Source organism: Nyctereutes procyonoides, unplaced genomic scaffold, assembly GCF_905146905.1.
Source record: "Nyctereutes procyonoides isolate TBG_1078 unplaced genomic scaffold, NYPRO_anot_genome, whole genome shotgun sequence".
NCBI classification, from domain to species: domain Eukaryota; kingdom Metazoa; phylum Chordata; class Mammalia; order Carnivora; family Canidae; genus Nyctereutes; species Nyctereutes procyonoides.
Window position 1 is genome coordinate 35,207,108 of NW_026575132.1, and position 14,218 is coordinate 35,221,325.

The 14,218-nt window shown below is 56.4% G+C and overlaps 1 protein-coding gene across 1 annotated transcript in view; it reads left to right on the forward strand.

Moving 5' to 3' along the window:
* Window positions 1-13,958, forward strand: part of RASGEF1A (RasGEF domain family member 1A) — a 32,482-nt gene extending 18,524 nt beyond the window's left edge. The window contains 13 exon segments of the mRNA XM_055345708.1: window positions 2,141-2,341; window positions 4,741-4,866; window positions 6,237-6,374; window positions 7,165-7,386; window positions 7,950-8,024; window positions 8,365-8,457; window positions 8,936-8,990; window positions 8,993-9,037; window positions 9,124-9,203; window positions 10,109-10,300; window positions 11,174-11,297; window positions 11,785-11,857; window positions 12,158-13,958. Coding sequence (XP_055201683.1) covers window positions 2,147-2,341; window positions 4,741-4,866; window positions 6,237-6,374; window positions 7,165-7,386; window positions 7,950-8,024; window positions 8,365-8,457; window positions 8,936-8,990; window positions 8,993-9,037; window positions 9,124-9,203; window positions 10,109-10,300; window positions 11,174-11,297; window positions 11,785-11,857; window positions 12,158-12,182 — 1,443 coding nt within the window. The 5' untranslated portion in view covers window positions 2,141-2,146 and the 3' untranslated portion in view covers window positions 12,183-13,958.
* Window positions 13,959-14,218: the final 260 nt, after the last annotated feature.

Below are 14,218 nucleotides of genomic sequence, written 5' to 3' on the forward strand. Positions count from 1 at the left end.
GGAGGGGCTGCTGCCTCAAGCCGAAGGGATGGGCCCCTCCTGGCAGCTCCATCCTGTGGTCTTCTGGGCTGTGATGAACAGGGTGTGGTGGGGTGCACTGGAGGACCAGAGCCCCGGGGGAGGAGGAGCGGGGTGATGACTGCAGGGCCGGCCATGGGCAGGTGCGAGGTGTGGTCAGGTGGCTGCCAGAGGCATGTGGACTTGAGTCCCCTCGGAAGCCCCCCAGACAGCTCGGTAACGCACAGATGGAAGACAGACGTGCCTGAGTTTCTGACCTGGCAGGTCTGGGCCAGGGCCTGAGAGTGTGCATGCCAGCAGGTGTTGAGGGGTGTGTTCTGGGAGTCTGAAACCCCATCCCCAAGTGAGGCAGCTGAGCCTGGGGATCAAGGACCTTTCAATCTCTGGGGCTTTTCTTGAGTGTTCACTCTCCTTACAACGAAGTTTTGGGGAATTCTAAGGCAGTCTTCAGGTGTTTGCAGGTAAGCCTGTGTTATTTAGGCTGAGTGTCCTTTTTCCCTCATGTGAGGCTCAGCTGATGTGCTGTGGGGTGGAAGTCGGATCTGCTTGTGTAGACCTTGGAGAGCCAGGGTCCTCTCCTAGCAATAAAATACTCATGACTACTGTTTGCTCATTGGGTAAACTGAGGCCACACTGGCTCAGAAGCCTGCCCCAGTTTGGATCAGAAAGCAGGCGAGGGCTGGGAGGAGCAGCAGCAGCAGAGGTGAGCGCTATGGGAGCCCAAGGAGGGCGTATGCAGTTTCCACTCCCCTAAACAGGAGGAGGTGGCCTCCACCCCTAGGGAAGCAGAGCAGCATGGCTGACTGGGGAGGCCGGGCTGGGGCACTGGGGCCTGCTCACCAGTACTCAGTGCTCACTAGATATGGAGAGAGCTCAAGAAGGTGCCCCATTCCTCTGCTCCAACCTAGACCTGCCTGCCCTCTAAGTGGGGAGAGGGTGAGACTAGTCTAGCCAGTAGCACAGGCCACTCTGGCTGGCAGGAGGGGGAGCATGCACACGGGCCGTAACTTTAGAGGCCTTGGGCTGGCAAATGTGCCTCCCTCTGAGCCCCGTGCAGCACCTCCCAGGCACTGACAGCTGCCCCGGGCACTGGGAAGTGGAGGCCCAGGAGGGCTGCAGAGTCTCCTAGACCTCATGAAGACTTCCAGTAGAGGCCCTGCTGCAGGGTGAGGTGGGCACCCTCCTCCTGCTCCTGCCAGGCCGCTGTGGGCAGCCGCAGCTGTGGGAGCCCTGAGCACCCAAGACTGCTGTCTGATGTGTATGTCTAATAGGCAGTTCAAATTCAGCTCCAAAAGCAAGTTCCACATCTTTCCTCAAACCCCACCCTCATGTTCTTCCCCGTGCTGGTTAATCCTCAGGCCCGAGACCATCCTTTACAGCATCCGGAGTTGACCCTGCTTCCCTCTACCACCTGATCTGAGCCATCTCTTCCTGGGTTATAGCAAAACCCACCAGTTGGTTTTCAGATCCCTCCCTTGCTGGGTCTCCACACCGCAGAAATAGTGACCTTCACCCTGAGTCCTCCTCACGGAGTCCCTGTGCCTGCTGTCTCACTCAGAGGAGGTGCACATGGCCCCCTGCCCCCAGCCTAGGTGTGCATAGTCTGGCTTGTTACTCCTCAGACCGTTCTCCCTGCTTCTTCCCTCTACACACACTGGTCTCAGGACCTTGGCACCTGCTGTCCCTTATGCCTAGAATGTTCCTTTCTTATCCCAGGATGCTGCATGACTAACAGTGTCAGTCTATCCCAGTGGTACCACCTGAAGCTGCTTTGACCACCCCTACATGCTTGGTCTTCTCCTCCATAGTTTTCTCTTCTTCACTGGGATGTAACCCCAGGAGGCAGGGTTCTGTGTGTCCGGGCTGTGGGAATGGGGCCTGCTATGCACAGAGCAGGTGCTGAAGAAACATTTATCAGATACCCAGTAGCTGCAGGGCTGCCAGGAGGCCTGCCTGCCCACCTCTGATACCCACCCATGGTTGGGGTGCCCCTCCTGGCCCTGGTGAGAGCCTCCTGGTGGGGCTCTCACTGTGTACCTGCACACACTCCAGATGCAGGCCAGCCTAGGAGGAGGAGGAGGGCCTGGCGATGGGGCCTGTGATGCCTTTTTCTTCTTCCCAGGAAACTATGCCCCAGACGTCTGTCGTCTTCTCCAGCATACTCGGGCCCAGCCATAGTGGACAAGTGCAGCCCGGCATGGGGGAGCGAGGAAGCGGGGCCAGTAGCTCTGGGGACCTTGTCTTCCAAGAGGGTCGCCTCATCTCTGGGTCCCTGGAGGCCTTGATGGAGCACCTGGTCCCCACAGTGGACTATTACCCGGATGTGAGTGCCACGACCTGGAGATGGGTGGGATGAGTGGGGGCCACCTGGGTTTCAGGGGAGGTTGCTTCTGGGATGGGGAAGGAGGCCCGGACCAAGAACTGAAGAGAGCAGTGTGGTAGGGGAAGGTCATCAGGGAGCCTCAGCCCTGCTTCCTGCCCTGCCCCCTGCCCCCAGCCTAGGGGAGAGGCACCTTCATTGACTTACCTGCTTACCCCAGGCAGCTGGGAGATGGCCTTGAAGGCACGAGGAAGGATACACAAGGGGGTGAAACAGGGACCTGAGCTCTGGCAGGGATGTCAGGGAGGAAGAGCAGTCTAAGGGGTAAGGCTGGTGCCTTGGAGTCCTGGTGAGGGTCTACCCACCCTGCGTGTGTGTCCTGTCCCTGAGCTGGGAAGGTTGTTTTGTGCGTGAACTGCCATCGTCTAGAAAAAGAGGAGACAGGCCCACCGCGCTTGGCCAGCATACAGACCCCCGGCGTGTGCCTGCGTTCAAATCCTCCCTCTTCATTTCAAGATGCCATTGGTACATTCTTAGAAGGAGTCCCTTGTCGTGTGGCTTCCCTTCTGCCTCTGCTAGGGGCCATCTCGTAGGTACAGTGGTGTTAGGCCTGCTGTTCCCCAGGACGGTCAGGCTGCAGCAGCGCATCCCAGCCACGACCCCCCTCCATCCTGAGGGCAGAGCTGTGCTCCCCACCTGCAGGGGCTGCCCCTCCCCTCTCCGGCTTGTATCTAATGCTGCTGGAGCCTACTCAGCTTCTCGGTGTGCCTGTGCCCTCCGGCCCACATGGCACGCCTCCCACCTACCCCCGCCATAGGGCTCCATCCCTCCTGAAAACCCTTCCAGACCTGGGCTGGGGCTGGGATTGGTGGTGCAGCTGGGAAGAGGGGCCTTGAGGCCCTGAAACAGCTTAGGGCAGGGTATCAGCCTCCCAGGGGCTGGCACCCCCAACTCCAGCTCTGCTCTGTGGCCTTGTGGCGGGGGCTACTCCTCATTTAGGTCTGTCCCAGAAGGGCCTTCTTGGCTGCTACTCAGGATTATCCCCCAAACACTATGCCTGTGTTCCCGGAGCAAGTAAGGGGGCGGTAGAGCAGAAAGGTAGGGCTGCCAGAGTCCAGCTAGGCATCAGCTCCTCTGCCAGCTTCCTGGGTTCCCCCAGCCTCCCCCTGCTGCCCCTGCCCCATGTACACTGGCAACTGGGGATGCATGCACACCAGTACATCTCTGTGCTCCTTGGAAATGCATGGCTCCGCCCTGCGAGCTTTTCTTACTTTGGCTAAGAACTCCAAGGTGTGATGCCCGGGTGACTTTCATCACACGTCTGAGCCATCTGCTTAGAAAGGGGCCACCGACCAGCAGGGATCTCTGAGCACCCATGTTGCACAGCTTGGGGACAGGTCATGGGAAGTGTGAGTATTAGGGGATGTGGTTGGAGGAACCCCTGCGGTTCCCAGGAGAGTCTCCTCTAATGGCCTCTGGAGGCTGCATGGGGGCAGTGAGGGCCTGAGGCTCTGAATCCCGAGTCCTGTTCCACAAGGCCTTGTGGGCCCAGAGTGTGGGCAAAGGGTCCCAGGCCCTCCAGCCTGCAGCAGTCATGCAGGGGTAGACTCCCCAGGAGAGCCCCAAGCAGCTATCCCCACTCCCAAGTCCACCCTGTCTGTAGGCAGGGGCCAATGTGGAGATCTCACAGGTGCTGACCCAGGTGACACGAAATGCTTCTGAGAACCCTGGGCCTGGGGCCTGTTCCCTTTTAGTCCAGGTCATGAGGACCTATCAGAACCTGTACCACACAGCCCAGTGACAAGAGCACATGGCTGTGGGACAGAGGGGCCTTGGTGTGCCAGGTGGAGATAAGGCCCACAGTTGGTTAGTGACTGCACTGGGGCTTGCAGCCATCTGCTGGTGCTGGGTGCTGGGTGCTGGGTGCAGGGCCTGAGACTGCCCCACCATGCCCTCAAGCTGCTTCCCCTGGCAAGGCCAGTAACTATCTGGAGAAGCAGCACGCTTGGAGCCTGGCCCCAGGAGCACTGTGTAAGGTTGGGAGAGTCCCATCAACAATCAAGGTTGGGTGTTCTCTTCCATCGTGGGGTAAGACGGGGTGGAGGAGAATCCTCCAGAGCAAGCTGCTGGGAGCTGAGCTTGTTGGGGGAAGCCTCCAGGGGCTGCTCGGAGGGGGGATTTACTTTGTGCTTTGCAAGGGGGCGGGGCGGGGGTGGGGCAGGATTTGGGTAACTGAGAGAAAGGGAAGGGCAGTCAAGGCGCAGCAAAGCAGGCGGGAGAAGGCACGGCCGCTGGCTGGTGCTGTCGGGCCGCCATGGGGCTCGCTGGCCCTGACCTCAGCGGTTGGGGCCGCACCAGGCCTGACCTGCTCCTCATCCTCTCTCCTTGTCTCTTTTCTTCAGAGGACATACATCTTTACCTTCCTTTTGAGCTCCCGGGTCTTCATGCCCCCTCATGACCTGCTGGCCCGTGTGGGGCAGATCTGCCTGGAGCAGAGGCAGCAGCTGGAGACTCCTGGGTCTGAGAAGGTAAAGGTGCTGATGGGTGCTACCTGTCTCTGTGCCCCCAGCTCCTGGCTTGCTCACAGCTGGGAGAGAAGCTGGCAGGACAGGTCTGGCTGAGCCCAGCCCAGGGCCCTCCCTGATTGGGCAAGGTTGGCTTGTCTCTGGCCCCCTGGGCACCCCTGGGGCATGGCTCCCTGTGGGGCATGGGGTGCACACACAGCTCAGCACTCTTCATGGGATGCTACAAATAACTGTTCTTGGTGGGTACTCACACCTCTTTCCAGGAAAGACAGCCCTGCCAGCAATCCTGGTCAGTGCCGGGACCCCAGCTGGTAGGAAAACCACTCTGGGTAGAGGTCAGGTGGCAGCACTCCCAGGCTGACTCTCCTGCCTGGAGTGGTTTTCAGGAGGGCTCTTTTCCCTGTTGTCTCTTCTGATTGAGCCAGGCTTTGGTGGCCAGGATGGCTGTGGGCATGTGCTTTGGGAGCAGTGGCTTCTAGAAGTCTGGTCTGGTGCAGAGGACGGGGTGGTAGGTATGCCATCCGAGAACTGGCAGGGCTTAGTCTGGGCTGCGGCAGAGCATGTCCTGCCCCCCATTTGCTAATGACTTTGTCCTCTATGTTCCCTCCACCAGATCAGGCCTCACCGTGCACCTGCACATGCTCAGGATGCAGGCCAGCCCCGGGGGGAGAACCAGCTGGGCCTGTGGCCAGGATCAGGCAGGCTGGAGGCAGCTCAGCAGGGGTGGGGCAGATGTGGGCCAAAAAATGTGGGGATGAGGAGTGGCTAGAGGCCCACAGGGCAGCAAGAACAGCCCGGAGGGCAGGCCCAGGCAGGCAGGAGCCTAGGTGGGCACAGAAGGGGTGCCGGCACATGTGGTCATTTTAGCGGGACAGTGTGGGGCTGGGCACTGAGGACCAGCATTGGGCACACCCTCCTCGGGCCTTATGTGTGTGGCCCCGGCAACGGCAGGGGTGCCCGCCCACCTTTAGTGACATGAAGCTGGGAGAGGGGATGCCTCTGAGCATCTGCACCCCTTCCCAGCACTTGCCAACCTGCTTTTAACTGAGAGGGGGCAGGCGAGAGTCTCTCATTCAATAATTTTGCTTGGTTTTCAGTTATTTTAAATGGGTGACTTCTAATAACAACAAAGGAAATTAGTTTTCTATGTCATGGTAGAGGATAAATTTTTTTGAAAATGAATTTAAGTGAAATTGCTGTACTAAGGGGAATATGAAACAAAGCAGGTACAACAAAATCCACAGGGGACAAGGAGGGGATGGTCCTCCCAAGCACCCTCACCCCAGACCCGGAGGAGAGGGGGAGGCTCGTACCACTTGTCATCTCATTGCCCACTGTGGAGGGTGACTTTGCTCTACGTCCTGCCACCTCAGGCCAAGCTCAAGTCTTTCTCAGCCAAGATCGTACAGCTATTGAAGGAGTGGACCGAGGCCTTTCCCTATGACTTCCAGGATGAGAAGGCGATGGCCGAACTGAAGGCCATCACTCACCGGGTCACACTGTGTGATGAGGTGAGGTCTTCCCTGGAGCCATGCAGAGCTCCGTGGGTGTATGTCTGGGGGAGAGGGTCTACTCTCACAGGAGGGCGGGTCTTCAGGGACAGCTCTCTATGCAGTCTTCTATGCTGTCACCTTTTAAGATGACTGGGTGGCTCCATTTGTACCCATCCCCAAACTGCTCAGCTGTCCAGCAATGGGCCTTGGCACACTTGGCTTGTGAGAGACCCTGTGGCCTAAGTAGTGGGCTGGAATGAGCCCAGGCCCTACCCTTTCCTGGGTTTGGGGTGAGTGGAGTGGGAGCCTAGTAAAAGCCGGTTTGCAGTTCTGGCATCCCAGCTCACTTCCGGCCTTTTGCGGAGACAGGAAACCTGGGGAGTACTCTGTGTGCTCTGCGTCTTGTCTGGTTTGAGGGCTCACAAAGCCCAGGGAGAGCTCTGGGCAGGGAGTGAAGGTTCCGGGTCCTAGAGGATGCTCTCTTCCCTACTGTAGGCTGCCTTACTGTGGGAAGACCAAAAGTGGTTCAGCTGCGTGCTCCTGGGAAAGCCATGGTTTTCTACCCCTGGCTTCGGCCTGGCCCTCAGCTCCCATCCCCACAGCGTAGGCAGCTGAGCCACCCTCAGCAGGACTTAGAGGAGCTCCCACTGTTCCATTCTGTCCTCAAAGGCCCGAATATTCGTGGCAGATTTGAGTAGGGATGTGGGCTCAAAGTTAGGCATATCCTTAGGGAGGAGATGGGTTCCTCTGGAGAGGTGATGGTCTTGCCAGCCCACACCAGCACCTTCACTGTCCCCTACCTTCACAGGAGAATGGCACAGTGAAGAAGGCCATTGCCCAAATGACACAGAGCCTGCTGCTGTCTCTGGCTGCCCGAAGCCAGCTACAGGAGCTTCGGGAGAAGCTCCGCTCACCAGCCATGGACAAAGGGTCTGTCCTCAAGGCTAAGCCCCCAGCCACTCAGAAGGACATCCTGGGCGTGTGCTGCGACCCACTGGTGCTGGCCCAGCAGCTGACTCATATAGAGCTGGTCAGTGCCACAGCATGCACTGCTTGGGGTAGGATGTATCACCGATGCTCACTCATTGGTGCCTCCTCGCTGGTCGGTCAGACTGGGGAGTCAGGTGAAGCTCACGTGCCAGCTCAAACCTCTGCTTCTGGGTCCCCAGGATCACAGCAGCCTTTTGTGCATGGGAGGGGCTGGGGTGATGGGACTGCAGTGGCCCCAGGATAGAGGACTGGCCCAGGAGGTGAAGGGCTTGGAGGGGGAGAGCCAGTTCCCCCCACCCCGTCTCCTCATCTTGCCTATGCCGTGGGCTGGAAGGTACCCTGTAGCTAGCTGCCACTGCCCCAAGGCCTCACTCCCATGAAGCCCTGTTTCCTCCCCTCCCAGGGGAAGGTCTTCCAGACCCCGAGGGTACATTTGGGGATGGGGGTGGGCAGAACCTGCCCACTGGTGATGCTCTGATCAAGGAGAGGCTGTGGCACACACGTGCAGGAAGGTCTGGACTGCCACTCTGAACGTGGCCCACACCTTGGGTATGGGGCCCAAGAATGGCAGGCTTGTCACCTTCCCGTCCTTGCCCATCCTAGGAGAGGGTCAGCAGCATTCATCCTGAGGACCTGATGCAGATCGTCAGCCACATGGACTCCCGGGACAAGCACAGGGTGAGGGGCTGCTGTGTGCTCGGGGGTGGCCTTAAGGGGGTCCCTGTCTATACCCCGTGCAGGGTGGGGGCCTCACAACTAAATGGGTCTGGCCTAGTGCCTGTTCCAGGGGGTCTGCAGACAGCAATGCAGGGTGATACAGACTGGAAGGGGGCAGTGTTCCCAGGAGCTTGGGGAGGGGCATCCTGGGAGCCCTGGGCCTGTCCAGCTGCCCATAGCCCACTGTCCTTTTCAGTCTCTTTTGGCCATGGTGCCAGCTCATTTCTGGGGGTAGGACTGGGGCGGCACCTGCTGGCAGGGTCCTCATGCTCCCTGTGATCTGCTGTGTGTGCTCTACCAGTGCCGAGGGGACCTGACCAAGACCTATAGCCTGGAGGCCTATGACAACTGGTCCAACTGCCTTAGCATGCTAGTGGCCACCGAGGTGTGCCGGGTAAGCACTGCACGGCCCATGTGTGTAGGGTGGCACTGTCCCTTCTCCAAACCCACGAGGCTGCCTGGGGCTCTGACTTCTGTACCCCTCAGATGATAAAACTCTGAAAGTGGAGACAGAAGCCTCCATTCCAGGGCCACCAACATCCCTGCTACCCCTACCACCACTACCCCCCCCAGTGCCCTGGCCAGTCTCACAGTGATTGAGACACACCCATCCGTGGAGTGTACCAGCGCAGTCTGTGAGTTTATCTGGGGCTCCCTTAGTGATCTCGGACTGCTCTCCTGCCTCTTTGCCCAGCATCGAAGATGCCACTGCTGCATTTCCTGCCTCTGCAGCCCATGGGAATCTCCCCAACCCTGGGTCTGACAGCTCTGAGGGCCCAGGGTGGCTCCTGTCCAGCCTGCCCTTCAGGGACGGGTGGTGGAGGGATGCTCGTACGGTGGGCTCACCCTGAGGCTGTCTGGCTGCTCTCAAGGTGGTGAAGAAGAAGCACCGGACCCGCATGCTGGAGTTCTTTATTGATGTGGCCCGGGGTGCTTCAACATCGGGAATTTCAACTCCATGATGGCCATCATCTGTGAGTGTCCAGGCCCCGGGGCTTCCTAGCCAGCTCTTGCATGGCCTGCCTACCGCCATCCTGACCCTACCCGCTGTTCCCTGCAGCTGGCATGAACCTCAGTCCTGTGGCGAGGCTGAAGAAAACGTGGTCCAAAGTCAAGACGGCCAAATTTGATGTCTTGGAGGTAGGAACCTCAGCCTCATCCTGCATTGGCCTGAGGAAGGGTGGGCGACCCATCATGCTCTGCCCCCTTGCTGAGAACCCACTGCCCACAGTGCCATCTGGTGTAGGGCATGTTGAGCTGGCCTGGCTGCTCTAGGAGGTGGGTACCTGAAGCTCTCCTCAGCCCTTGGGACTTTAGTCAGAACTGGCATTGCCTAAAGCAAGTTCTGGAGAGTGGTTAGGAATCAGGTTGAGAAACATGGGCCCATGAGCCCTGTGCTGGGTGATGCTGACTAAGCAGACTGGCCTTTTCCTGGCTTGAATTCCTGTGGTCCTGGATTATCTGGGTGGCCCAGGAGTGGACAGGCCTTCCCCAATATATTTGATCACAGAATCCACTTTTTTTTTTAAATTGTATTTATTCATTCATGAAAGACACAGAGAAAGGCAGAAACATAGGCAGAGGGAGAAGCAGGCTCCCCGCAGGGAGCCTGATGTGGGACTCGATCCCAGGACCCTGGGATCATGCACTGAGCCAAAGGCAGACGCTCAACCACTAAGCCACCCAGGCGTCCCCAGAATCCACTTTCTATAAACATCTTGCAGAGCTTGTCAGGTTTGGGAGGTGTTGGCCCCAGTAGAGGGGCAGTGGAAGGTTTTGAAAGGAAAGTGAGACCCAGGCTCAGCAGGGCAGGGAAGAGGTGTGTGTGAGCTGTGAGACTTCTCTAACTTTCCTGATGGTGCTTGGGCCCAGACGCAGTGCTGAGCCAGATGCTCACTCCTGGTAAGGAGGCCTCCTCTGGTGACGGTCCAGGCTGCCCAGTGGGGCAGTACCTTCCCCATCAGTTTCCTGACCTTCAAGGGGGACTCTGAACAAGTCAGGTGCAGGGAGAGCCCGGCCCACCACATCCTCCCATCTGCCCACAGCACCACATGGACCCATCCAGCAATTTCTGCAACTATCGCACCGCCCTGCAGGGGGCCACGCAAAGGTCCCAGATGGCTAACAGCAGCCGAGAGAAGATTGTCATCCCTGTGTTCAACCTTTTCGTTAAGGACATTTACTTCTTACACAAAATCCATACCAACCACCTGCCCAATGGGCATGTTAACTTCAAGGTGAGCTCAGTCCCCTTGTGGTCCAAGGGGAGGGGGGCCAAACTGTCTCAACACAAGGCAGGACAGACCCCTCAGCCTTATCTTAGGGCAGACAGTCTGTACCATTAGGCTGCAAGGTGGTGACCCTGGTACAGAAAGGCCTTTAGGACTGAAAGCTCCAGGGGGGCTATGTGTGCTGTTTACGAAGTATCAGGGTGACCCCAACCCTTCTGGGTGGATGCTCTGGTTATAGGGCTTGGAGCCACAGGGAACTTGTATTTACCCAGGACCCTGGTCCCAACAGGTAGACAGAGAAGGGGGCTATACCTTCTGGGGGGTTTGGGAGGGAGGAAGGCTTTAGGCAAGAAGGGACTTGAGCAGGAAGGAAGCAGCAACAGAATTCCAGATGGAAGCTAAGGGTCGCTGGCCAAGGGTGGGAAGGTAGGACAAAGGTCATCGGGGAGGTGTAGGGGAAGTGAGGTTGTCCAGTGTTTACCTCACACAGGTAAGGGGTATGAAGGAATTCGGGATCCTTACACAGGCCTTAAAAAGTGAGATCATGGCATGTTCTGGTTGGTGGTGTTGTGCCAGGTGTGGCCTGCATACGTGCCTCAGCTTGGAGTCTCAGATGGGGACCTCTTGGGTCTTACACAGGGGGGGCACAGACCCTGCCACACACAGCCTGATGGTCTAGGCAAAGAGCAAGCAGAGTGGTCTTGGGGACACTTACTGGCTCTCATGCTGCATCAAGTGCTGCTGTGGCCACAAAGTCAGCTGACTAGGGTCACTGTCCCATCTTGCTGGCATGCAGAATGAAACCAGAACCTAACCCTAACCAAGGATTTCAAGCTGAAAATGACAAATGAACATCCAGTTGGTCTTCTGTATTTTCAGAAATTTTGGGAGATCTCCAGACAGATCCATGAGTTCATGACATGGACTCAGGTAGAGTGTCCCTTTGAGAAGGACAAGAAGATTCAGAATTACCTGCTCACGGCACCCATCTACAGCGAGGAAGGTGAGGCCCAGCTCCCCGTGGCAGCACACCCATGTCCCCACACCATACATGTTACCCTGACTCCCCCACATCCAGGGCCTCTGCCCTCATGGGGTTGCCCTGGGAGGCGGGCCTGATCATTGTCCTCATGTTCTACAGGAGCAGCTCAGCCCACAGGTTGGGCATGAGGTACATGAGGTTGGGCAGTGGGTAGATGACAGGATGAGGACAAGGAGAGAGGGCTCTGGAAGCCACCTGAGAGAGCCAGAGCATGGTTGGGTTAGTGCTGCAGGACCAGAAATTTCTCAGTCCCTAAGTCCCTAAGGAGGAAGCTGGGAGCTCTAGATCTCATGGGGCCTATCACCTCATGAAACAGAGACTTGTGGAAAAGTCCAGACCCCAGAGGTCATTGTCCTTGCCCAGCTGCTCCCCTAGAAAGGGTTAACTGGTGTGGTGTGCAGACTGACTGCACGTGGACATGGGTTCTGAGGGGCTTCTCATCTCGCAGCTCTCTTCATCGCCTCCTTTGAAAGTGAAGGTCCTGAAAACCACATGGAAAAAGATAGCTGGAAGACTCTCCGGTAAGAAACCCCCGGGGACAGGCCTGTGAGCCCCTGAGACTAGTCCCATGCCTGGGTCTACAGGAAGGGAGAGGACTGGGGAGCATGATCTGTCCTTCTGAAAGGCGGCCAGGGGGTACCTCCACACAGGCTGCCAGTCGGTGGGAGGCTGGACTTGGGTCCACGTGTCCCTGACCCTTCCCCTGCTGGCCGGTTGCTAGAATCCAGGCCCTCCCCGGATAGCATGGCCCGCCCTCTGCCTGTTTAGGGGAAGGGCCTGCCAGCCACCTGACCATTTCCTTGTGCCCTGCCTACCTCTAGGACCACTCTCCTTAACAGAGCCTGAAGGCACGGATGCAGCCGGCAGACGCTGGATGAAGCACACACATGCACTGAGTTTTAATCTTGATTGATAAGGGTTGAGATGAGGAGGCCTCACTGGTTGGGGTCCATTTTGTATATAACTTTTATGAAAAATATTTCATGCATCAACCTTTGGCACTTACAAAGTTTTTTTTGTTGTTGTTATTTTAAATAACAGGGCAGGGCCCTGCTTTGGGGAGGGGTGGGGAAAGAGTATCATGGGAGATGGCATCCATGATAACATCTTATTCTAATGAAATGTAGATTTTTATTTTCTACTTTTGATTATTAACATCTTATGAAAAAATATTTAAAAAAAAAAAACCCAACCAAAACCAATGTGAGCCCTGCCTGCTTGGACGCCCCTCCAGCCAGTGTCTCTGATGTCGGGGTTAGTGCCTTAGAGAGTACTGGAGGGCCGGTCTCCCGCTCTGTTCCTTTAGCCCTCAGGCAGCCAGTGCTCCGGAATCGCCAGGAAAGCTGTGCCCTGGGCCACGAGGCACCTGCCCTGAGAGCCTAGGCCAGAGAGGCTCCAGCAGGAAGGGCTTGGCTGGCCGGGGGGCTTCATTTGCATCCTTCTAGAAGCAAACCTGAGTACGGGCTTTCCAAAGTTTACATTTTCATTTTCCTTTATCAGGGATATAGGGGTTTGGGGAGGGCCGGGGGATACCTGGCAGCATATTTTCTGTTGGAATATGTCTGGCAAATTGTTCAACTACATTATAGGAAAAGAGAAAATCTAAAATAACACAGGGGAGGATATGGTGCAATTGTCCGTTTTCTAGGCTGTAACAGGTACACGGAGCTGTAATGAAGAGAGTACGAAGCCGACTTGAGGATGGGGAGATTTAAAGCAGTTCTGGAAACTCCAGTACAAAGTGGAAAGAAGCCACTCACAAAGCGCCCTCTAGTGGCCCGCCTCCTCCGGGCCTCTAGGTGGGGGTGCCCGGAGGGAATCTAACAGAACATCACACCAGACTGCTGGAGCCCACTCCTAAAACTGCCCAGCATGTGGAGGTATTTTCCACACCCAAACTTGAGGAGTATACTCCATTTTCTGTCTTTCTGGCTGTGGGATGGCAAGTCCTGATCCCCCAAAAGCCAGCGGTGGATCATCTGCTCTCTCTCCCCTCACAGTGGGGCTTTCATTCAGCACAAGCAGATGTGGAACTACTCACCCTTGTTTCTCTCTATGCCTGGCTTCCTTCTGCAGGAGCCGCTGCGGCTGAGATGCCTGAGTGAGGATGGGGCAGTTAGTTGCTAATTCCCAAAGCTCCTAGGAGAGCCTGGAGATGTGGAGGTGAGGCCTCAGGAAGGGGTGGCTCTGAGATCCACTGCTGACTGCAGCCTTGGGTGGAACCAGAATATTTACACTGTATTGTCACAGTGTTTTCGCACTTTTCAGACATTCTAGATAGTACATATTGTATCTTGATAGTACGTATTGCTTTATGTATTTGAAAAAAAGGAAGGCTAAAAACTTGAGACTATATATTTGGAATACAATGTTAGAACTTTCCCTCTTGCTTTAAGGAGCTTTCATGTCAATGTGCACTCGCTCCACTGGGTCATCAGTTCTAGTACCTACCTGATACAGTGTCTATGTTTGCTACTTTATTTTCCCACTTTGATACACACCCTATGATGTTTTGGTATTTTGAGATGAACTCTGAGTACAAAGCTGTACCATAATGCAGGATGTCAGTTGTTGGTATGACTGGACCTATTGCATCAATAAAAGAACATGTTGCTCCCCTTGCATGCTTGCTCTGTGTGTGTAGCTGGTGAGGCCTGAGGGCTGCTGGCAGGAGGTGTGGGGATGTCTAGGTCCTCCATGGCCTTTCAAAGAATGAGCAAGGACCTCTCATCTACACAACACATTCAGACAAAGGGCTTTTCAAACAAATAATGCAAGATCGGACAAGAGGTACGTTCTACTCTGCTTTCCTCAAAGTAAGATCCAAAACTGTATTATAAGCTGATTGTATCACTTGGCCCTGTCAGTTGGGGAAACCTACC